General features: G+C 39.9%; 1 protein-coding gene across 1 annotated transcript in view; it reads left to right on the forward strand.

Annotated features, from left to right (window-relative positions):
- Positions 1–24,177, forward strand: part of LOC121329673 (neuroblast differentiation-associated protein AHNAK-like) — a 37,341-nt gene extending 13,164 nt beyond the window's left edge. Inside the window, exon 9 of the mRNA XM_041275381.1 lies at positions 458–24,177. Coding sequence (XP_041131315.1) covers positions 458–23,425 — 22,968 coding nt within the window. The 3' untranslated portion in view covers positions 23,426–24,177. The remainder of the gene's footprint in view (positions 1–457) is intronic.
- Positions 24,178–25,142: the final 965 nt, after the last annotated feature.

Genomic DNA, 25,142 nt, shown 5'->3' on the forward strand with positions numbered 1-25,142 from the left:
ATATTCTAGAATTTCCTTCCCCATTGATTTTTTTAAATGGGTGTACTGTAACCAGTACTACCAGTTTTAAACTATTCCGCTATCCATTATCAGGAAATAGTCAACTTGAGGATTTAGTAACATACCATAAATTCAGATTTGTCAGTGAGATATTTGTCATTTTAAAATATAGTAGAAAACCTGTACTAATGCCAACAGAGTACCATTCTAATGCCAACAGATTAGCCCAGGAAAATTACCAAGGTGAGAATATGTTTGGTTTTGCAATTGTCACATCTTTTGTTAAACAACCCCAGCTATATGACTGGCCACCTAACCAAATTTAAAACCCTATACAAAGGTATGTATAGAAACAATTGCTTTAGAAGTTGTTGATCTTTAAAAGGCAAAACGAAATGTAGCTTTCATTTGTTGTTCTGCTATTGATCTCTATTTTCATTCTATTTGACTCCTGTAGGGGGAAACACTAAAAGGCACATTTGAGGACCCTGAAGAAACAACTGTGGTAAGGGGCAGAGCAAAAACAGCTAGAAGACAAGATGCCAGGATATCATGGCCTAAATTCTCATCACTTACCAAAGGAAAAAGGTTGCAGTTCAAAAGATCCCACAGCACATCAGAAGCAGAGGAGCATAAAAAGCTAGATATCAGTCTTTCTAACAGTGACAATGAGTCTCCTAATAAGTCTCAGGAACCTTTAAAAACTAAGAAAAAGCAGAAACTGAAGCTGCCAAGCCTAGGAATGAGAGGCCTAAGGAGCAAATCAGAAGATCAACGTGATAAAGAAACCGTAGCAGAAACTTCGGAACATTTGGAATTAATATGCAGATATCCTGAAGATGATGTGTCCGAAGTGCAATCCTCAGAGGATGTTGACATCAGAAAAACTGAAACAACACAAATTTGTGAATTTGAGTCAGATCAAATAACTGAGACTGAAAGAATAAGAAATGAATATTCATTTTCAAATGTCACAGGCCCTGCAGTTCAAATCATCCAACACAAAGCTGAACCCTATGAGTTGGATAAAACGCTTAAAACAACTAATATTTCCGTGTGTGAACCAAAGCTGGATACAGATGTAGAACCCAGAGATGAATTTAAAATTAAAAGAACACCAGAAAAAAAGATAGAAAAGCCTAGTCTCAGATCAGAACTAAAGGTAAATATCATGGGAAAAGAAAAAACACATACGAGCCCAGAAGAAGAAGGGAGGTCACCCCAAACTTTACTGGTAAAAGCTTCACCTGACAAGCTGGGCAAAGAACTTGAATTCCAGCTTCAAAGAACAGAAACTGGTGTCCGAATACCAAAAGAAGTGATTCTCAGAGATGGAGAAAGACAACATATTACATCAGAGATGAAGGAGCGACAACTTGCTATTAATCTAAACCCTGAAGACTCTATCAGATCTAATATTAAAGTTGATGTGATAAAGCCAAAGTGTGGAGTTAAAGATACAAAGATATGTGATGAAACTAAACATGTGGCTACTCTGAAGGAAGAAGTTGATGGCTCAGAAGCTCAGACACCACACCTAGATGTTAACCAAGCAAAAGTTAAAGACCCTGAAGCAAAATTTAAAACACAGAAAGGGATGATGCCAAAGTTTGATGTTTCACTGGAAAAACTAGAACCCACACTTAAAATGAAAGCCCCCAAAGGCACCAGATATTCTTTGTGTGAAGAAGTATCTACAGACTGTGGTACACAAAGAGAAATCCAAGCCAGGGATCCAGAGATTCAATTTACTAAACCCAAAACTGAGGAGTCCCACTCTTTTCGTACAGCTAAAACTTTAATAAAAAGTTATGAGGCAAAATTAGGAGTATCTGCTGCTACAGTTCATGCAGAAAAAGGAAATATTCGGATGCCAAAAGAACAGTATCAAAGAGGAAATATAGTTGTTGACAAGTCAAACAACTCTCACCCTAAAACAGGCAAACAAGAACCAATACACAACCCAAAGGATATCAAGAGACTTTATTTTGATTATGATCTGGAAAGCAAAGAAAGCAAGGAAGCTAGACAAAGCAATATTCAGCAAATACCAGGGAGAGACAGTAGAGGTCCACAGTTGGAAATGAGCATGCCAAATACAGAGAGACGAATAAAACCAACTGAAGAACATGCTCCTATGGTTGATGTTGATATCAACATTGAAAAAGTAGATATTTCTCTTCCAAAATCTGAGGTCAAGATTCCAAAAATAGAAGGCAAACTGAGAATAGGAAACGCAGAAATCTCTCTTCCAAAGGAATACACTGATATAGAGGGACCACAGCTTACAACAAGTGGAACTGATGTTGATCTGAACCTACCGAAACCACAGATAAATGTGTCTGCAGAACATGCTGCTGCTGATCTTAAAGGTCCAGATGTAGACATGAAAGCACCTGAGTTAGACTTTGATAGGAAGGGAGAAGGAATCCATGTAGAAGGGAAAGAAAGCAAGGTTAAACTGTCCAAAATGTCGGACTTTGATGTGTCACCCCCCAAAGTCAAAGGTCCCAACATTAAATTCAGTCTACCCAAATCAGAGGCTGATATTTCTTTACCTGAATGTGTTGAAATCAAGGCTCCTGAAGTTGAATTGGAAGATCCATCAATTGAAGGATCTGTGAACATCCCTACAATTGAAAAAGAGGGTGAAAAAGGAAAATTCAAGTTGCCACAAATGAAAATGCCTAAATTTGGAATTTCAACATCTGGGGTCAAGGCTTCAAAAATAGAAGGCGAACTGAGCTTGCCTAAAGCAGAAATCTCTCTTCCAAAGGAAGACATTGATATACAAGGATCAGAACTTACAACAAGTGGAAATGACACTGATCTGAACCTACCTAAACCAGAGATAAATGTGCCTGCAGCAGAAGCTGCTTTTGATCTTAAAGGTCCAGATGTAGACATGAAAGCACCTGAGTTAGATGTTGATATGAAGGGAGAAGGATTCCTTGTAGATGGGAAAGAAAGCAAGTTTAAATTACCCAAAATGCCAGACTTTGATGTTTCACTCCCCAAAGTCAAAGGTCCTGACATTAAATTCAGTATGCCCAAATCAGAGGATGATATTTCTTTGACTGAAAGTGTTGAAATCAAGGCTCCTGATGTGGCATTGGAAGCTCCATCTCTTGAGGGATCTGTGGACATCCCTACAATTGAAAAAGAGGGTGGAAAAGGAAAATTCAAGCTGCCACAAATGAAAATGCCTAAATTTGGAATTTCAACATCTGGGGTCAAGGCTTCAAAAATTGAAGGTGAACTGAGCTTGCCTAAAGCAGAAATAGCTCTTCCAAAGGCAGACATTGATATACAGGAACCACAGCTTACAACAAGTGAAACTGACATTGATCTGTATCTATCTAAACCACAGATAAATGTGCCTGCAGTACAAGCTGCTGTTGATCTTAAAGGTCCAGATGTAGACATGAAAGCTCCTGAGTTAGACGTTAATATGAAGGGAGAAGGAATCCATGTAGAAGGGAAAGAAAGCAAGTTTAAATTTACCAAGAGGCCAGACTTTGATGTTTCTCTCCCCAAAGTCAAAGGTCCTGACATTAAATTCAGTCTGCCCAAATCAGAGGCTGATATTTCTTTACCTGAAAGTGTTGCAATCAAGGCTCCTGAAGTGGAATTGGAAGCTCCATCTCTTGAGGGATCTGTGGACATCCCTACAATTGAAAAAGAGGGTGGAAAAGGAAAATTGAAGATGCCACAAATGAAAATGTCTAAATTTGGAATTTCAACATCTGGGGTCAAGGCTTCAAAAATAGAAGGCGATCTGAGCTTGCCTAAAGCAAAAATCTCTCTTCCAAAGGCAGACATTGACATACAAGGACCACAGCTTACAACAAGAGAAACTGACATTGATCTGAATCTATCTAAACCACAGATAAATGTGCCTGCAGCAGAAGGTACTTTTGATCTTAAAGGTCCAGACGTAGACATGAAAGCACCTGAGTTAGACGTTGATATGAAGGGAGAAGGAATCCATGTAGAAGGGAAAGAAAGCAAGGTTAAATTGCCCAAAATGCCGGACTTTGATGTTTCACTCCCCAAAGTCAAAGATCCTGACATTAAATTCAGTCTGCCTAAATCAGAGACTGATATTTCTTTGCCTGAAAGTGTTGAAATCAAGGCTCCTGATGTGGCATTGGAAGCTCCATCTCTTGAGGGATCTGTGGAAATCCCTATAATTGAAAAAGAGGGTGGAAAAGGAAAATTCAAGATGCCACAAATGAAAATGCCTAAATTTGGAATTTCAACATCTGGGTTCAAGGCTTCAAAAATAGAAGGCGAACTGAGCTTGCCTAAAGCAGAAATCTCTCTTCCAAAGGCAGACATTGACATACAAGGACCACAGCTTACAACAAGTGAAACTGACATTGATCTGAATCTATCTGAACAACAGATAAATGTGTCTGCAATACAAGCTGCTGTTGATCTTAAAGGTCCAGATGTAGACATGAAAGCACCTGAGTTAGACGTTGAAATGAAGGGAGAAGGAATCCATGTAGAAGGGAAAGAAAGCAAGGTTAAATTAGCCAAAATGCCGGACTTTGATGTTTCACTCCCCAAAGTCAAAGGTCCTGACATTAAATTCAGTCTGCCTAAATCAGAGACTGATATTTCTTTGCCTGAAAGTGTTGAAATCAAGGCTCCTGATGTGGCATTGGAAGCTCCATCTCTTGAGGGATCTGTGGACATCCCTACAATTGAAAAAGAGGGTGGAAAAGGAAAATTCAAGATGCCACAAATGAAAATGCCTAAATTTGGAATTTCAACATCTGGGGTCAAGGCTTCAATAATTGAAGGCGAACTGGGCTTGCCTAAAGCAGAAATTTCTCTTCCAAAGGCAGACATTGACATACAAGGACCACAGCTTACAACAAGTGAAACTGACATTGATCTGAATCTATCTAAACCACAGATAAATGTGCCTGCAGTACAAGCTGCTGTTGATCTTAAAGGTCCAGATGTAGACATGAAAGCACCTGAGTTAGACGTTGATATGAAGGGAGAAGGAATCCATGTAGAAGGGAAAGAAAGCAAGGTTAAATTGCCCAAAATGCCGGACTTTGATGTTTCACTCCCCAAAGTCAAAGGTCCTGACATTAAATTCAGTCTGCCTAAATCAGAGGCTGATATTTCTTTGCCTGAAAGTGATGAAATCAAGGCTCCTGATGTGGCATTGGAAGTTTCATCTCTTGAGGGATCTGTGGAAATCCCTACAATTGAAAAAGAGGGTGGAAAAGGAAAATTCAAGATGCCACAAATGAAAATGCCTAAATTTGGAATTTCAACATCTGGGTTCAAGGCTTCAAAAATAGAAGGCGAACTGAGCTTGCCTAAAGCAGAAATCTCTCTTCCAAAGGCAGACATTGACATACAAGGACCACAGCTTGCAACAAGTGAAACTGACATTGATCTGAATCTATCTGAACAACAGATAAATGTGTCTGCAGTACAAGCTGCTGTTGATCTTAAAGGTCCAGATGTAGACATGAAAGCACCTGAGTTAGACGTTGAAATGAAGGGAGAAGGAATCCATGTAGAAGGGAAAGAAAGCAAGGTTAAATTACCCAAAATGCCGGACTTTGATGTTTCACTCCCCAAAGTCAAAGGTCCTGACATTAAATTCAGTCTGCCTAAATCAGAGACTGATATTTCTTTGCCTGAAAGTATTGAAATCAAGGCTCCTGATGTGGCATTGGAAGCTCCATCTCTTGAGGGATCTGTGGACATCCCTACAATTGAAAAAGAGGGTGGAAAAGGAAAATTCAAGTTGCCACAAATGAAAATGCCTAAATTTGGAATTTCAACATCTGGGGTCAAGGCTTCAAAAATTGAAGGCGAACTGGGCTTGCCTAAAGCAGAAATCTCTCTTCCAAAGGCAGACATTGACATACAAGGACCACAGCTTACAACAAGTGAAACTGACATTGATCTGAACCTTCCTAAACCACAGATAAATGTGCCTGCAGTACAAGCTGCTGTTGATCTTAAAGGTCCAGATGTAGACATGAAAGCACCTGAGTTAGACGTTGAAATGAAGGGAGAAGGAATCCATGTAGAAGGGAAAGAAAGCAAGGCTAAATTGCCCATAATGCCGGACTTTGATGTTTCACTCCCCAAAGTCAAAGGTCCTGACATTAAATTCAGTCTGCCTAAATCAGAGACTGATATTTCTTTGCCTGAAAGTGTTGAAATCAAGGCCCCTGATGTGGCATTGGAAGTTTCATCTCTTGAGGGATCTGTGGAAATCCCTACAATTGATAAAGAGGGTGGAAAAGGAAAATTCAAGATGCCACAAATGAAAATGCCTAAATTTGGAATTTCAACATCTGGGGTCAAGGCTTCAAAAATTGAAGGCGAACTGGGCTTGCCTAAAGCAGAAATCTCTCTTCCAAAGGCAGACATTGACATACAAGGACCACAGCTTACAACAAGAGAAACTGACATTGATCTGAACCTTCCTAAACCACAGATAAATGTGCCTGCAGCAGAAGGTACTTTTTTTCTTAAAGGTCCAGATGTAGACATGAAGACACCTGAGTTAGACGTTGATATGAAGGGAGAAGGAATCCGTGTAGAAGGGAAAGAAAGCAAGGTTAAATTGCCCAAAATGCCGGACTTTGATATTTCACTCCCCAAAGTCAAAGGTCCTGACATTAAATTCAGTCTGCCTAAATCAGAGACTGATATTTCTTTGCCTGAAAGTGTTGAAATCAAGGCTCCTGATGTGGCATTGGAAGCTCCATCTCTTGAGGGATCTGTGGACATCCCTACAATTGAAAAAGAGGGTGGAAAAGAAAAATTCAAGTTGCCACAAATGAAAATGCCTAAATTTGGAATTTCAACATCTGGGGTCAAGGCTTCAGTAATTGAAGGCCAACTGAGCTTGCCTAAAGCAGAAATCTCTCTTCCAAAGGCAGACATTGACATACAAGGACCACAGCTTACAACAAGTGAAACTGACATTGATCTGAATCTATCTAAACCACAGATAAATGTGCCTGCAGTACAAGCTGCTGTTGATCTTAAAGGTCCAGATGTAGACATGAAAGCACCTGAGTTAGACGTTGATATGAAGGGAGAAGGAATCCATGTAGAAGGGAAAGAAAGCAAGGTTAAATTGCCCAAAATGCCGGACTTTGATGTTTCACTCCCCAAAGTCAAAGGTCCTGACATTAAATTCAGTCTGCCTAAATCAGAGGCTGATATTTCTTTGCCTGAAAGTGATGAAATCAAGGCTCCTGATGTGGCATTGGAAGCTCCATCTCTTGAGGGATCTGTGGACATCCCTACAATTGAAAAAGAGGGTGGAAAAGGAAAATTCAAGTTGCCACAAATGAAAATGCCTAAATTTGGAATTTCAACATCTGGGGTCAAGGCTTCAAAAATTGAAGGCGAACTGGGCTTGCCTAAAGCAGAAATCTCTCTTCCAAAGGCAGACATTGACATACAAGGACCACAGCTTGCAACAAGTGAAACTGACATTGATCTGAATCTATCTGAACAACAGATAAATGTGTCTGCAGTACAAGCTGCTGTTGATCTTAAAGGTCCAGATGTAGACATGAAAGCACCTGAGTTAGACGTTGAAATGAAGGGAGAAGGAATCCATGTAGAAGGGAAAGAAAGCAAGGTTAAATTACCCAAAATGCCGGACTTTGATGTTTCACTCCCCAAAGTCAAAGGTCCTGACATTAAATTCAGTCTGCCTAAATCAGAGACTGATATTTCTTTGCCTGAAAGTATTGAAATCAAGGCTCCTGATGTGGCATTGGAAGCTCCATCTCTTGAGGGATCTGTGGACATCCCTACAATTGAAAAAGAGGGTGGAAAAGGAAAATTCAAGTTGCCACAAATGAAAATGCCTAAATTTGGAATTTCAACATCTGGGGTCAAGGCTTCAAAAATTGAAGGCGAACTGGGCTTGCCTAAAGCAGAAATCTCTCTTCCAAAGGCAGACATTGACATACAAGGACCACAGCTTACAACAAGTGAAACTGACATTGATCTGAATCTATCTAAACCACAGATAAATGTGCCTGCAGTACAAGCTGCTGTTGATCTTAAAGGTCCAGATGTAGACATGAAAGCACCTGAGTTAGACGTTGATATGAAGGGAGAAGGAATCCATGTAGAAGGGAAAGAAAGCAAGGCTAAATTGCCCATAATGCCGGACTTTGATGTTTCACTCCCCAAAGTCAAAGGTCCTGACATTAAATTCAGTCTGCCTAAATCAGAGACTGATATTTCTTTGCCTGAAAGTGATGAAATCAAGGCTCCTGATGTGGCATTGGAAGTTTCATCTCTTGAGGGATCTGTGGAAATCCCTACAATTGATAAAGAGGGTGGAAAAGGAAAATTCAAGATGCCACAAATGAAAATGCCTAAATTTGGAATTTCAACATCTGGGGTCAAGGCTTCAAAAATTGAAGGCGAACTGGGCTTGCCTAAAGCAGAAATCTCTCTTCCAAAGGCAGACATTGACATACAAGGACCACAGCTTACAACAAGAGAAACTGACATTGATCTGAACCTTCCTAAATCACAGATAAATGTGCCTGCAGCAGAAGGTACTTTTTTTCTTAAAGGTCCAGATGTAGACATGAAGACACCTGAGTTAGACGTTGATATGAAGGGAGAAGGAATCCGTGTAGAAGGGAAAGAAAGCAAGGTTAAATTGCCCAAAATGCCGGACTTTGATGTTTCACTCCCCAAAGTCAAAGGTCCTGACATTAAATTCAGTCTGCCAAAATCAGAGACTGATATTTCTTTACCTGAAAGTGTTGAAATCAAGGCTCCTGATGTGGCATTGGAAGCTCCATCTCTTGAGGGATCTGTGGACATCCCTACAATTGAAAAAGAGGGTGGAAAAGAAAAATTCAAGTTGCCACAAATGAAAATGCCTAAATTTGGAATTTCAACATCTGGGGTCAAGGCTTCAATAATTGAAGGCCAACTGAGCTTGCCTAAAGCAGAAATCTCTCTTCCAAAGGCAGACATTGACATACAAGGACCACAGCTTACAACAAGTGAAACTGACATTGATCTGAATCTATCTAAACCACAGATAAATGTGCCTGCAGTACAAGCTGCTGTTGATCTTAAAGGTCCAGATGTAGACATGAAAGCACCTGAGTTAGACGTTGATATGAAGGGAGAAGGAATCCATGTAGAAGGGAAAGAAAGCAAGGTTAAATTGCCCAAAATGCCGGACTTTGATGTTTCACTCCCCAAAGTCAAAGGTCCTGACATTAAATTCAGTCTGCCTAAATCAGAGGCTGATATTTCTTTGCCTGAAAGTGATGAAATCAAGGCTCCTGATGTGGCATTGGAAGTTTCATCTCTTGAGGGATCTGTGGAAATCCCTACAATTGATAAAGAGGGTGGAAAAGGAAAATTCAAGATGCCACAAATGAAAATGCCTAAATTTGGAATTTCAACATCTGGGGTCAAGGCTTCAAAAATTGAAGGCGAACTGGGCTTGCCTAAAGCAGAAATCTCTCTTCCAAAGGCAGACATTGACATACAAGGACCACAGCTTACAACAAGTGAAACTGATATTGATCTGAACCTTCCTAAACCACAGATAAATGTGCCTGCAGCAGAAGGTACTTTTGATCTTAAAGGTCCAGATGTAGACATGAAGACACCTGAGTTAGACGTTGAAATGAAGGGAGAAGGAATCCGTGTAGAAGGGAAAGAAAGCAAGGTTAAATTGCCCATAATGCCGGACTTTGATGTTTCACTCCCCAAAGTCAAAGGTCCTGACATTAAATTCAGTCTGCCTAAATCAGAGACTGATATTTCTTTGCCTGAAAGTGTTGAAATCAAGGCTCCTGATGTGGCATTGGAAGCTCCATCTCTTGAGGGATCTGTGGACATCCCTACAATTGAAAAAGAGGGTGGAAAAGAAAAATTCAAGTTGCCACAAATGAAAATGCCTAAATTTGGAATTTCAACATCTGGGGTCAAGGCTTCAGTAATTGAAGGCCAACTGAGCTTGCCTAAAGCAGAAATCTCTCTTCCAAAGGCAGACATTGACATACAAGGACCACAGCTTACAACAAGTGAAACTGACATTGATCTGAATCTATCTAAACCACAGATAAATGTGCCTGCAGTACAAGCTGCTGTTGATCTTAAAGGTCCAGATGTAGACATGAAAGCACCTGAGTTAGACGTTGATATGAAGGGAGAAGGAATCCATGTAGAAGGGAAAGAAAGCAAGGTTAAATTGCCCAAAATGCCGGACTTTGATGTTTCACTCCCCAAAGTCAAAGGTCCTGACATTAAATTCAGTCTGCCTAAATCAGAGGCTGATATTTCTTTGCCTGAAAGTGATGAAATCAAGGCTCCTGATGTGGCATTGGAAGTTTCATCTCTTGAGGGATCTGTGGAAATCCCTACAATTGATAAAGAGGGTGGAAAAGGAAAATTCAAGATGCCACAAATGAAAATGCCTAAATTTGGAATTTCAACATCTGGGGTCAAGGCTTCAAAAATTGAAGGCAAACTGGGCTTGCCTAAAGCAGAAATCTCTCTTCCAAAGGCAGACATTGACATACAAGGACCACAGCTTACAACAAGTGAAACTGATATTGATCTGAACCTTCCTAAACCACAGATAAATGTGCCTGCAGCAGAAGGTACTTTTGATCTTAAAGGTCCAGATGTAGACATGAAGACACCTGAGTTAGACGTTGAAATGAAGGGAGAAGGAATCCGTGTAGAAGGGAAAGAAAGCAAGGTTAAATTGCCCATAATTCCGGACTTTGATGTTTCACTCCCCAAAGTCAAAGGTCCTGACATTAAATTCAGTCTGCCTAAATCAGAGACTGATATTTCTTTGCCTGAAAGTGTTGAAATCAAGGCTGCTGATGTGGCATTGGAAGCTCCATCTCTTGAGGGATCTGTGGACATCCCTACAATTGAAAAAGAGGGTGGAAAAGGAAAATTCAAGATGCCACAAATGAAAATGCCTAAATTTGGAATTTCAACATCTGGGGTCAAGGCTTCAAAAATAGAAGGGGAACTGAGCTTGCCTAAAGCAGAAATCTCTATTCCAAAGGCAGACACTTATTTAGAGGAACAACAGCTTACAACATGTGAAACTGACATTGATCTGAATCTATCTAAACTAAAGATAAATGTGCCTGCAGTACAAGCTGCTGTTGATCTTAAAGGTCCTGATGTAGACATGAAAGCACCTGAGTTAGACGTTGAAATGAAGGGAGAAGGAATCCATGTAGAAGGGAAAGAAAGCAAGGTTAAATTGCCCAAAATGCCGGACTTTGATGTTTCACTCCCCAAAGTCAAAGGTCCTGACATTAAATTCAGTCTGCCTAAATCAGAGACTGATATTTCTTTGCCTGAAAGTGTTGAAATCAAGGCCCCTGATGTGGCATTGGAAGCTTCATCTCTTGAGGGATCTCTGGACATCCCTACAATTGAAAAAGAGGGTGGAAAAGGAAAATTCAATTTGCCACAAATGAAAATGCCTAAATTTGGAATTTCAACATCTGAGGTCAAGGCTTCAAAAATTGAAGGCGAACTGGGCTTGCCTAAAGCAGAAATCTCTCTTCCAAAGGCAGACATTGACATACAAGGACCACAGCTTACAACAAGTGAAACTGACATTGATCTGAATCTATCTGAACAACAGATAAATGTATCTGCAGTACAAGCTGCTGTTGATTTTAAAGGTCCAGAGGTAGACATGAAAGCACCTGAGTTAGACGTTGAAATGAAGGGAGAAGGAATCCATGTAGAAGGGAAAGAAAGCAAGGTTAAATTGCCCAAAATGCCGGACTTTGATGTTTCACTCCCCAAAGTCGAAGGTCCTGACATTAAATTCAGTCTGCCAAAATCAGAGACTGATATTTCTTTGCCTGAAAGTGTTGAAATCAAGGCTCCTGATGTGGCATTAGAAGCTCCATCTCTTGAGGGATCTGTGGACATCCCTACAATTGAAAAAGAGGGTGGAAAAGGAAAATTCAAGCTGCCAGAAATGAAAATGCCTAAATTTGGAATTTCAACAACTGGGTTTAAGGCTTCAAAAATTGAAGGCGAACTGAGCTTGCCTAAAGCAGAAATCTCTCTTCCAAAGGCAGACATTGACATACAAGGACCACAGCTTACAACAAGTGAAACTGACATTGATCTGAATCTATCTAAACCACAGATAAATGTGCCTGCTGCAGAAGGTACTTTTGATCTTAAAGGTCCAGACGTAGACATGAAAGCACATGAGTTAGACGTTGATATGAAGGGAGAAGGAATCCATGTAGAAGGGAAAGAAAGTAAGGTTAAATTGCCCAAAATGTCGGACTTTGATGTTTCACTCCCCAAAGTCAAAGATCCTGACATTAAATTCAGTCTGCCTAAATCAGAGACTGATATTTCTTTGCCTGAATGTGTTGAAATCAAGGCTCCTGATGTGGAATTGGAAGCTCCATCACTTGAAGGATCTCTGAACATCCCTACAATTGAAAAAGAGGGTGGAAAAGGAAAATTCAAGTTGCCACAAATGAAAATGCCTAAATTTGGAATTTTAGCATCTGGGGTCGAGGCTTCAAAAATAGAAGACAAACTGAGTTTGCCTAAAGCAGAAATTTCTCTTCCAAAGGCAGACATTGATATACAAGGACCAGAACTTACAAAAAGTGGAACTCACATTGATCTGAACCTACCTAAACCACAGATAAATGTGCCTGCAGCAGAAGGTACTTTTGATCTTAAAGGTCCAGATGTAGACATGAAGACACCTGAGATAGACGTTGATATGAAGGGAGAAGGATTCCATGGAGAAGGGAAAGAAAGCAAGTTTAAATTGCCCAAAAAGTCGGACTTTGATGTTTCACTCCCCAAAGTCAAAGGTCCTGACATAAAGTTCAGTATGCCCAAATCAGAGGCTGATATTTCTTTACCTGAAAGTTTTGGAATCAAACCTCATGAAGTTGTATTGGAAGCTCCGTCATTTGAGGGATCTGTGGACATCCCTACAATTGAAACAGAGGGCGGAAAGGGAAAATTCAAGATGCCACAAATGAAAATGCCTAAATTTGGATTTTCAACTTCTGGGTTCAAGGCTTCAAAAATAGAAGGCGAACTGAGATTGCCTAAAACAGAAATCTCTCCTCCAAAGGCAGACATTGATATACAGGGACCACAGCTTACAACAAGTGAAACTGACATTGATCTGAATCTATCTAAACCACATATAAATGTGCCTGCAGTAAAAGCTGCAGTTGATCTTAAAGGTCCAGATAAAGACATCAAAACTCCAGAATTAACCTTTGATATCAAGGGAAAAGTCGATGTAGAAGGGAAAGATAGCAAATTTAAAATGCCCAAAATGCCAGAGTTTGATATTTCTCTCCCCCAAGTCAAAGGTCCTGATGTTAAATTTAGTATCCCCAAAGGAGAAATTGATGTCTCTGCACCAAAAAGAGAAGTTGAGCTTACAGGACCAGAGATAAATATTGAAGGTCTATCAGTTGAAGGAGCTGTGGACATCCCTAAAATTGAAACAGAGGGTGGAAAAGGAAAATTCAAAATGCCACACTTTAAAATGCCTACATTTGGCATGTCAACATCTGGCGTGAAGACTGCTAAAGTAGAAGGCGAAGTAAAGTTGCCAAAAGCAGATATCTCTCTTCCAAAGGCAGACATTGACATGAAAGGAGCACAGCTAACATCAGGCGAAACTAACATCGATCTGAACCTTCCTAAACCTGAGATAGATGTGTCTGCATCACAACATGCTGTTGATCTTGAAGGTCCAAGTGTAGACATCAAAACACCAGAAATAGCCTTTGATGTCAAGGGAAAAGTCGATGTAGAAGGGAAAGATAGCAAATTTAAAATGCCCAAAATGCCAGAGTTTGACATTTCCCTCCCCAAAGTCACAGGTCCTGATGTTAAATCCAGTATCCCCAAAAGAGAAATTGATGTCTCTGCACCAAAACCAGAAGTTGAGCTTACGGGACCGGAGATAGATATTGAAGGTCCATCAGTTGAAGGAGCTGTGGACATCCCTAAAATTGAAACAGAGGGAGGAAAGGGAAAATTCAAAATGCCACACTTTAAAATGCCTACATTTGGCATGTCAACATCTGGCGTGAAGACTGCTAAAGTAGAAGGTGAAGTAAAGTTGCCAAAAGCAGACATCTCTCTTCCAAAGGCAAACATTGACATGAAAGGAGCACAGCTAACATCAGGTGAAACTGAAATCGATCTGAACCTTCCTAAACCTGAGATAGATGTGTCTGCATCACAACATGCTGTTGATCTTAAAGGTCCAGATAAATACATCAAAACACCAGAATTAACCTTTGATATCAAGGGAAAAGTCGATGTAGAAGGGAAAGATAGCAAAGTTAAAATGCCCAAAATGCCAGAGTTTGATATTTCTCTCCCCAAAGTCAAAGGTCCTGATGTTAAATTTAGTATCCCCAAAGGAGAAATTGATGTCTCTGCACCAAAAACAGAAGTTGAGCTAATGGGACCAGAGATAGATATCAAAGGTCCATCAGTTGAAGGAGCTGTGAACATCCCTAAAATTGAAACAGAGGGCGGAAAGGGAAAATTCAAAATGCCACACTTTAAAATGCCTACATTTGGCATGTCAACATCTGGCGTGAAGACTGCTAAAGTAGAAGGCGAAGTAAAGTTGCCAAAAGCAGACATCTCTCTTCCAAAGGCAGATATTGACATGAAAGGAGCACAGCTAACATCAGGTGAAACTGAAATCGATCTGAACCTTCCTAAACCTGAGATAGATGTGTCTGCATCACAACATGCTGTTGATCTTAAAGGTCCAGATAAATACATCAAAACACCAGAATTAACCTTTGATATCAAGGGAAAAGTCGATGTAGAAGGGAAAGATAGCAAAGTTAAAATGCCCAAAATGCCAGAGTTTGACATTTCCCTCCCAAAAGTCAAAGGACCTGATGTTAAATGTAGTATCCCCAAAGGAGAAATTGATGTCTCTGCACCAAAAAGAGAAGTTGAGCTTACAGGACCAGAGATAAATATTGAAGGTCTATCAGTTGAAGGAGCTGTGGACATCCCTAAAATTGAAACAGAGGGTGGAAAAGGAAAATTCAAAATGCCACACTTTAAAATGCCTACATTTGGCATGTCAACATCTGGCGTGAAGACTGCTAAAGTAGAAGGCGAAGTAAAGTTGCCAAAAGCAGATATCTCTCTTCCAAAGGCAGACATTGACATGAAAGGAGCACAGCTAACATCAGGCGAAACTAACATCGATCTGAACCTTCCTAAACCTGAGATAGATGTGTCTGCATCACAACATGCTGTTGATTTTGAAGGTCCAAGTGTAGACATCAAAACACCAGAAATAGCCTTTGATGTCAAGGGAAAAGTCGATGTAGAAGGGAAAGATAGCAAATTTAAAATGCCCAAAATGCCAGAGTTTGACATTTCCCTCCCCAAAGTCAAAGGTCCTGATGTTAAATCCAGTATCCCCAAAGGAGAAATTGATGTCTCTGCACCAAAACCAGAAGTTGAGCTTACGGGACCGGAGATAGATATTGAAGGTCCATCAGTTGAAGGAGCTGTGGACATCCCTAAAATTGAAACAGAGGGAGGAAAGGGAAAATTCAAAATGCCACACTTTAAAATGCCTACATTTGGCATGTCAACATCTGGCGTGAAGACTGCTAAAGTAGAAGGTGAAGTAAAGTTGCCAAAAGCAGACATCTCTCTTCCAAAGGCAGACATTGACATGAAAGGAGCACAGCTAACATCAGGTGAAACTGAAATCGATCTGAACCTTCCTAAACCTGAGATAGATGTGTCTGCATCACAACATGCTGTTGATCTTAAAGGTCCAGATAAATACATCAAAACACCAGAATTAACCTTTGATATCAAGGGAAAAGTCGATGTAGAAGGGAAAGATAGCAAATTTAAAATGCCCAAAATGCCAGAGTTTGATATTTCTCTCCCCAAAGTCAAAGGTCCTGATGTTAAATTTAGTATCCCCAAAGGAGAAATTGATGTCTCTGCACCAAAAACAGAAGTTGAGCTAATGGGACCAGAGATAGATATCAAAGGTCCATCAGTTGAAGGAGCTGTGAACATCCCTAAAATTGAAACAGAGGGCGGAAAAGGAAAATTCAAAATGCCACACTTTAAAATGCCTACATTTGGCATGCCAACATCTGGCGTGAAGACTCCTAAAGTAGAAGGTGAAGTAAAGTTGCCAAAAGCAGATATCTCTCTTCCAAAGGCAGACATTGACATGAAAGGAGCACAGCTAACATCAGGCGAAACTAATATCGATCTGAACCTCCCTAAACCTGAGATAGATGTGTCTGCATCACAACATGCTGTTGATCTTAAAGGTCCAAGTGTAGACATCAAAACACTAGAATTAGCCTTTGATGTCAAGGAAAAAGTCGATGTAGAAGGGAAAGATAGCAAATTTAAAATGCCCAAAATGCCAGAGTTTGACATTTCCCTCCCAAAAGTCAAAGGACCTGATGTTAAATGTAGTATCCCCAAAGGAGAAATTGATGTCTCTGCACCAAAAAGAGAAGCTGAGCTTACGGGACCGGAGATAGCTAATGAAGGTCTATCTGTTGAAGGAGCTGTGGACATCCCTAAAATTGAAATAGAGGAAAGAAAAGGAAAATTCAAAATGCCTCACTTTAAAATGCCTGCATTTGGCATGTCAACATCTGGCATGAAGACTCCTAAAGTAGAAGGCGAAGTAAAGTTGCCAAAAGCAGACATCTCTCTTCCAAAGGCAGACATTGACATGAAAGGACCACAGCTAACATCAGGTGAAACTGAAATAGATCTGAACCTCCCTAAACCTGAGATAGATGTGTCTGCATCACAACCTGCTGTTGATCTTAAAGGTCCAAGTGTAGACATCAAAACACCAGAATTAGCCTTTGATGTCAAGGGAAAAGTCGATGTAGAAGGGAAAGATAGCAAGTTTAAAATGCCGAATATGTCAGCCTTTGACATTTCCCTCCCCAAAGTCAAAGGATCTGATGTTAAATTTAATATCCCCAAAGGAGAAATTGATGTCTCTGCACCAAAAACAGAAGTTGAGCTAATGGGACCAGAGATAGATATCGAAGGTCCATCAGTTGAAGGAGCTGTGAACATCCCTAAAATTGAAACAGAGGGCGGAAAAGGAAAATTCAAAATGCCACACTTTAAAATGCCTACATTTGGCATGTCAACATCTGGCGTGAAGACTCCTAAATTAGAAGGCGAAATAAAGTTGCCAAAAGCAGACATCTTTCATCCAAAGGCAGACATTGACATGAAAGGAGCACAGCTAACATCAGGCGAAACTGAAATCAATCTGAACCTTCCTAAACCTGAGATAGATGTGTCTGCATCACAACATGCTGTTGATCTTGAAGGTCCAAGTGTAGACATCAAAACACCAGAAATAGCCTTTGATATCAAGGGAAAAGTCGATGTAGAAGGGAAAGATAGCAAATTTAAAATGCCCAAAATGCCAGAGTTTGACATTTCCCTCCCCAAAGTCACAGGTCCTGATGTTAAATCCAGTATCCCCAAAAGAGAAATTGATGTCTCTGCACCAAAACCAGAAGTTGAGCTTACGGGACCGGAGATAGATATTGAAGGTCCATCAGTTGAAGGAGCTGTGGACATCCCTAAAATTGAAACAGAGGGAGGAAAGGGAAAATTCAAAATGCCACACTTTAAAATGCCTACATTTGGCATGTCAACATCTGGCGTGAAGACTGCTAAAGTAGAAGGCGAAGTAAAGTTGCCAAAAGCAGACATCTCTCTTCCAAAGGCAGACATTGACATGAAAGGAGCACAGCTAACATCAGGCGAAACTGAAATCAATCTGAACCTTCCTAAACCTGAGATAGATGTGTCTGCATCACAACATGCTGTTGATCTTGAAGGTCCAAGTGTAGACATCAAAACACCAGAAATAGCCTTTGATGTCAAGGGAAAAGTCGATGTAGAAGGGAAAGATAGCAAAGTTAAAATGCCCAAAATGCCAGAGTTTGATATTTCTCTCCCCAAAGTCAAAGGTCCTGATGTTAAATTTAGTATCCCCAAAGGAGAAATTGATGTCTCTGCACCAAAAACAGAAGTTGAGCTAATGGGACCAGAGATAGATATCAAAGGTCCATCAGTTGAAGGAGCTGTGAACATCCCTAAAATTGAAACAGAGGGCGGAAAGGGAAAATTCAAAATGCCACACTTTAAAATGCCTACATTTGGCATGTCAACATCTGGCGTGAAGACTGCTAAAGTAGAAGGCGAAGTAAAGTTGCCAAAAGCAGACATCTCTCTTCCAAAGGCAGACATTGACATGAAAGGAGCACAGCTAACATCAGGTGAAACTGAAATCGATCTGAACCTTCCTAAACCTGAGATAGATGTGTCTGCATCACAACATGCTGTTGATCTTAAAGGTCCAGATAAATACATCAAAACACCAGAATTAACCTTTGATATCAAGGGAAAAGTCGATGTAGAAGGGAAAGATAGCAAAGTTAAAATGCCCAAAATGCCAGAGTTTGATATTTCTCTCCCCAAAGTTAAAGGTCCTGATGTTAAATTTAGTATCCCCAAAGGAGAAATTGATGTCTCTGCACCAAAAACAGAAGTTGAGCTAATGGGACCAGAGATAGATATCAAAGGTCCATCAGCTGAAGGAGCTGTGAACATCCCTAAAATTGAAACAGAGGGCGGAAAGGGAAAATTCAAAATGCCACACTTTAAAATGCCTACATTTGGCATGTCAACATCTGGCGTGAAGACTCCTAAAGTAGAAGGCGAAGTAAAGTTGCCAAAAGCAGACATCTCTCTTCCAAAGGCAGACATTGACATGAAAGGAGCACAGCTAACATCAGGCGAAACTGAAATCAATCTGAACCTTCCTAAACCTGAGATAGATGTGTCTGCATCACAACATGCTGTTGATCTTGAAGGTCCAAGTGTAGACATCAAAACACCAGAAATAGCCTTTGATGTCAAGGGAAAAGTCGATGTAGAAGGGAAAGATAGCAAATTTAAAATGCCCAAAATGCCAGAGTTTGACATTTCCCTCCCCAAAGTCACAGGTCCTGATGTTAAATCCAGTATCCCCAAAAGAGAAATTGATGTCTCTGCACCAAAACCAGAAGTTGAGCTTACGGGACCGGAGATAGATATTGAAGGTCCATCAGTTGAAGGAGCTGTGGACATCCCTAAAATTGAAACAGAGGGAGGAAAGGGAAAATTCAAAATGCCACACTTTAAAATGCCTACATTTGGCATGTCAACATCTGGCGTGAAGACTGCTAAAGTAGAAGGCGAAGTAAAGTTGCCAAAAGCAGACATCTCTCTTCCAAAGGCAGACATTGACATGAAAGGAGCACAGCTAACATCAGGCGAAACTGAAATCAATCTGAACCTTCCTAAACCTGAGATAGATGTGTCTGCATCACAACATGCTGTTGATCTTGAAGGTCCAAGTGTAGACATCAAAACACCAGAAATAGCCTTTGATGTCAAGGGAAAAGTCGATGTAGAAGGGAAAGATAGCAAAGTTAAAATGCCCAAAATGCCAGAGTTTGACATTTCCCTCCCCAAAGTCACAGGTCCTGATGTTAAATCCAGTATCCCCAAAAGAGAAATTGATGTCTCTGCACCAAAACCAGAAGTTGAGCTTACGGGACCGGAGATAGATATTGAAGGTCCATCAGTTGAAGGAGCTGTGGACATCCCTAAAATTGAAACAGAGGGAGGAAAGGGAAAATTCAAAATGCCACACTTTAAAATGCCTACATTTGGCATGTCAACATCTGGCGTGAAGACTGCTAAAGTAGAAGGTGAAGTAAAGTTGCCAAAAGCAGACATCTCTCTTCCAAAGGCAAACATTGACATGAAAGGAGCACAGCTAACATCAGGTGAAACTGAAATCGATCTGAACCTTCCTAAACCTGAGATAGATGTGTCTGCATCACAACATGCTGTTGATCTTAAAGGTCCAGATAAATACATCAAAACACCAGAATTAACCTTTGATATCAAGGGAAAAGTCGATGTAGAAGGGAAAGATAGCAGAGTTAAAATGCCCAAAATGCCAGAGTTTGATATTTCTCTCCCCAAAGTCAAAGGTCCTGATGTTAAATTTAGTATCCCCAAAGGAGAAATTGATGTCTCTGCACCAAAAACAGAAGTTGAGCTAATGGGACCAGAGATAGATATCAAAGGTCCATCAGTTGAAGGAGCTGTGAACATCCCTAAAATTGAAACAGAGGGCGGAAAAGGAAAATTCAAAATGCCACACTTTAAAATGCCTACATTTGGCATGTCAACATCTGGCGTGAAGACTGCTAAAGTAGAAGGCGAAGTAAAGTTGCCAAAAGCAGACATCTCTCTTCCAAAGGCAGATATTGACATGAAAGGAGCACAGCTAACATCAGGTGAAACTGAAATCGATCTGAACCTTCCTAAACCTGAGATAGATGTGTCTGCATCACAACATGCTGTTGATCTTAAAGGTCCAGATAAATACATCAAAACACCAGAATTAACCTTTGATATCAAGGGAAAAGTCGATGTAGAAGGGAAAGATAGCAAAGTTAAAATGCCCAAAATGCCAGAGTTTGACATTTCCCTCCCAAAAGTCAAAGGACCTGATGTTAAATGTAGTATCCCCAAAGGAGAAATTGATGTCTCTGCACCAAAAAGAGAAGCTGAGCTTACGGGACCGGAGATAGCTAATGAAGGTCTATCTGTTGAAGGAGCTGTGGACATCCCTAAAATTGAAACAGAGGAAAGAAAAGGAAAATTCAAAATGCCTCACTTTAAAATGCCTACATTTGGCATGTCAACATCTGGCGTGAAGACTCCTAAAGTAGAAGGCGAAGTAAAGTTGCCAAAAGCAGACATCTCTCTTCCAAAGGCAGACATTGACATGAAAGGAGCACAGCTAACATCAGGCAAAACTGAAATCGATCTGAACCTCCCTAAACCTGAGATAGATGTGTCTGCATCACAACATGCTGTTGATCTTAAAGGTCCAAGTGTAGACATCAAAACACCAGAATTAGCCTTTGATGTCAAGGGAAAAGTCGATGTAGAAGGGAAAGATAGCAAATTTAAAATGCCCAAAATGCCAGAGTTTGATATTTCTCTCCCCAAAGTCAAAGGTCCTGATGTTAAATTCAGTATGCCCAAAGGAGAAATTGATGTCTCTGCTCCAAAAACAGAAGTGGAGTTTAAGGGACCGGAGATAGATATTGAAAGTCCATCTGTTGAAGGAGCTGTGGACATCCCTAAAATTGAAACAGAGGAAAGAAAAGGAAAATTCAAAAGATTTAAAATGCCTACATTTGGAGTGTCAACCTCTGTGGTTAAGGCTCCTAAAACAGAAGGTGATGTGAGCTTGCAAAAAACAGACATCAACGTTAAAGGTCCACAGCTCACATCAGGTGAAACTGACATCGATCTGAACTTACCTAAACCTGAGATAAATATGTCATTAACACAACCTGATGTAAACATCGAAGCACCAGCTTTACAGGGTGACATCAATCATAAAGGAATCAAGTTTGAGCTTTCAAAGACAAGTGTCAAACTTACTGAATTAGATTCAGATGTGAATTTACCTGAAGGAGATATATCGATTCCAAAAGTTGAATTAGATATTAAGGGGCCTGAGGTGGAAGTGAAAGATCCAACATTGGAAACTCCACTTAAAGACGAAGAGATTGACGTTCAAGGATCTCATAGCCCATTTAAACTACCAACGTTCAAAATGCCTAAGTTTGGATTTTCTGGTCCTAAAGTTAAAGCAGGTACTGCTGATATAGATGCAGACATCAAAATCCCTGAAATAGATGTTTCATTAGGCAAACTAGAAGTGGAATCCCCTAAAATGAATATGCAAGAGCCAACCGATAAGGCAAAAGCAGAAACTGCAGACTGTAACAATAAAACTGACATTCCACTCTCAAAGGACAAGGGTTCTGAAATAGATGGCAGCATACCAAAACCAGACCTTGATACATCTTTGCCAAAATCAGAAGCAGGTGCCAAAGGACCACAGTTAAAGACAAGTGAACTTTTGCCAGAAAATGTTGTGGCTGATAAAAAAGGTGGGAAGCATAGATTATCCAAAATACACCTGCCAGGGTTTGGAGAATTGTTTAAAGGGCTAGATCTTGAATTTAATTTGCCTAGTTTAGATCCTGATGCTTCTTCACCAGAAACAGAGGAAGTAACTTTGCCAGGATCAGCAGCCAGAACTGCTCATGCTGAGGTAAATTATGGTATATCCAATGTCCTTGGAGAGGTGATTGTTGGAACACCTATAGTTCAAATTTCTCAGCAAGACACAGCAAAACAAGCAAAACAAAAAAGAACAAAAGTTCTGCCAGACTCAAGTTTAGATACAGCTTCTGAGTCTAAGGATAAGGACAGCACAAAAAATAAGGAGAAGTCTGGTAAATTTACGTTTAGGTTTCCGAGGCTAAGTTTTACAGATACTTCCGAAGAAAGCAACAAGACAGAAACAATAACTGCTGCTGATGATTCAAAAGACAAGACTTCAGAAACTAGTGAAAAAAATGAAACCATGGCAAAAAGTGAAAAAAGTGGTTGGTTTACTTTTCCAAAACGAGGACATTTCTCACCTTCAAAAAAGTCTAAGGATGCTGATAAAGAGAAGCTTGACACCCCAACGGAAGAGTTAAGCGGAAGCTTTGCTGCTGATGCTGTTCAAGGAGATGTCAAATCAACTGAAGGCCTGCAATATGTTGGTTCCAGCATGGTTAATGAATCAATTGGTACTCCTTCAAAAGTTACTGTGAGATACACAAAACCTGACATCTTGATAGCTGACCATGATGTGAAGGTTCCCAGTGATATTATTACATCAACAGCCAGAACAGAATTAATTCTACTAGAACCTACTGAAAAAATAAATACCAACACTGTTCCCTCATCAGGAGACGAATCACAACAGTGTGCTGTGACCAGTGCCACAACTGTGAAAGGGGATATAACAATTACAACCTTTAAGTCTTCCACACAAAAAGGCACACCTACCATTGAACATTCAACAGTTATCACTAAATCTGAAACAGGTTTTAATGTGCCAACAGAAAAGTGTGTCTCAGTTGAAAAGCATGTTGTGAAACAAAGATTTGGTGAGGAGAAGGAAACAGTTGTGATAACCAAAATAATTCCGTCAGAGCAAGGGTGTACAGCTTCAGGAAAGGTACTATCAGAGGAGGCAATTTCGTCAATCCAAAGGCTAAAAGACACAATGCACTCTGAAAAAATGAAGTTTTTTGAAACTTCAGAACTGCCTACAGTAGCATCAAGCAGTGATGCAACCGTAAAAAAAGAGTCTCAAAAGAGTGTTACGATCAAAAAGAAGTAGGCACGCATTTAAAATGTTCCTGTTTCCTCCTGTCCTTGCTTTTGACGTATTGTATCTATCACTGTTAAACTGTGTGATGGATTAATCTCTGCAAACGTGTACGTGTTTAAGGCTAGAGCTATGCTATAAAATGGCTAGTAATATACATTTAAAGTACTCTTCAGATTAGAACATACTATACATTTGTTTATTAGGGATGATTGACAATGCTATACGTGCTCTACATCTAGTACAATATAACTGACCTTAATTACAGAGCTACTACACTGTATACATTACATTCAAATTTTATTTGAGGATTTTTTAAAAATCAAAAGCAATGGTTTATGAGGCTGGCTATGAAATTGTTTCCAAATGTATTTGGTGTAAATATACTGTATGCGTTATTTCTTGGGCCTACTGCAATTTACTTTATTGCTGGAACCACACGTTTATTTTTCTGCTTTATCTGTATTAATGCAATCAATATATATGAAAATGAATATTCAATAAAATATATTAAAAAAAAAAACTAAAATAGTATTCTATCTTCTGTACATGTGCCATATAATTGCACAACAAGGCGTATGGGTTTATATTTGGGTATATTGAGTTTTGTTTTGTTTTTTCTTTGAAAATGCAGTTACCGTACTTGTTTGGTTTTATATGTTAACCCAAGATGTGGGAGCTAAGATGGTTACAAAGTTTCATCACTATAGAACAGCATAGCTTGTAAAATTGATACAAAAAATAAAGATATTAAGGTCTAAAAATTCCTAATAAATCTATTCATTTCTTGTCAGCTCTTTTTTATAAGTGCATAAAAGCACGTCCGCTAGATGGGGCCGGCAGAGTTGAAAGTTCATATTGTCACATAATAGCCATACATATGAATTTTTACAAAATATATTATGATTTTATTCTAAATTATCACCACATTTCCTAGGGCAGTCACTTAGGTGATTGAAACACTAGTGTACTGCTGAATATGGTACTGTTGAGACTGTCTGTTTTTAACCGATTATAAACTCCAGGCAACTTCTTTTTACAGGCAGCATTGATTTACAAAAAAGTAAAATAAAAAAAGCAATAATAATGCAGACTCACATTAACAGACTCACATTCACCTCAGAGGAAATTTGTTCCAGACCATTTGGAATTGGCAAGTCAACTTCTTCTGAGATGTGAGGTTATACGTTTTGCAGATATTACCCTGGTAAGTAAACAGACGTTGCAGTACTACAATGCCACTGCAGGTGACATGCAAAGGACAACATGTGTAATGATTAGAGTAGCAGTTAATAAGTTAGTCAATCATCCTACAGTTAATATAACAATCCAAACATGCCTGACACAGTTTCAAGCCCTTACACTTGAACAGGAATTAAAACAATGTATTTCCTGCCTACTACAAAACTGCTGGAGAGGGCCCAATTGTTTAAATGTCCATAATCTTCTGTCCAGGCACACTAGTCAATCGATGCGCCTGGCCTGCTCTTGTCAATATGACCCTTCCTGACCAATTCACTAGTATTTATCTACCCCCCCCCCCCCCCCCCCAAAAAAAAAACCCAGTGAGTGACAAGATCCTAACCCAATCATGTCCATCGCATATCTACCCATTCCCATGCTCAGCCTAAAGGGACAGAAACACAACCTAATAACAGAACAAAAACAGGGACTGATTTATTAGGGGAACCCTCCTGATTATTAACGTGACATTGCGCTCCCAGGTTTG

Source organism: Polyodon spathula, chromosome 17 (assembly GCF_017654505.1).
Source record: "Polyodon spathula isolate WHYD16114869_AA chromosome 17, ASM1765450v1, whole genome shotgun sequence".
NCBI lineage: Eukaryota > Metazoa > Chordata > Actinopteri > Acipenseriformes > Polyodontidae > Polyodon > Polyodon spathula.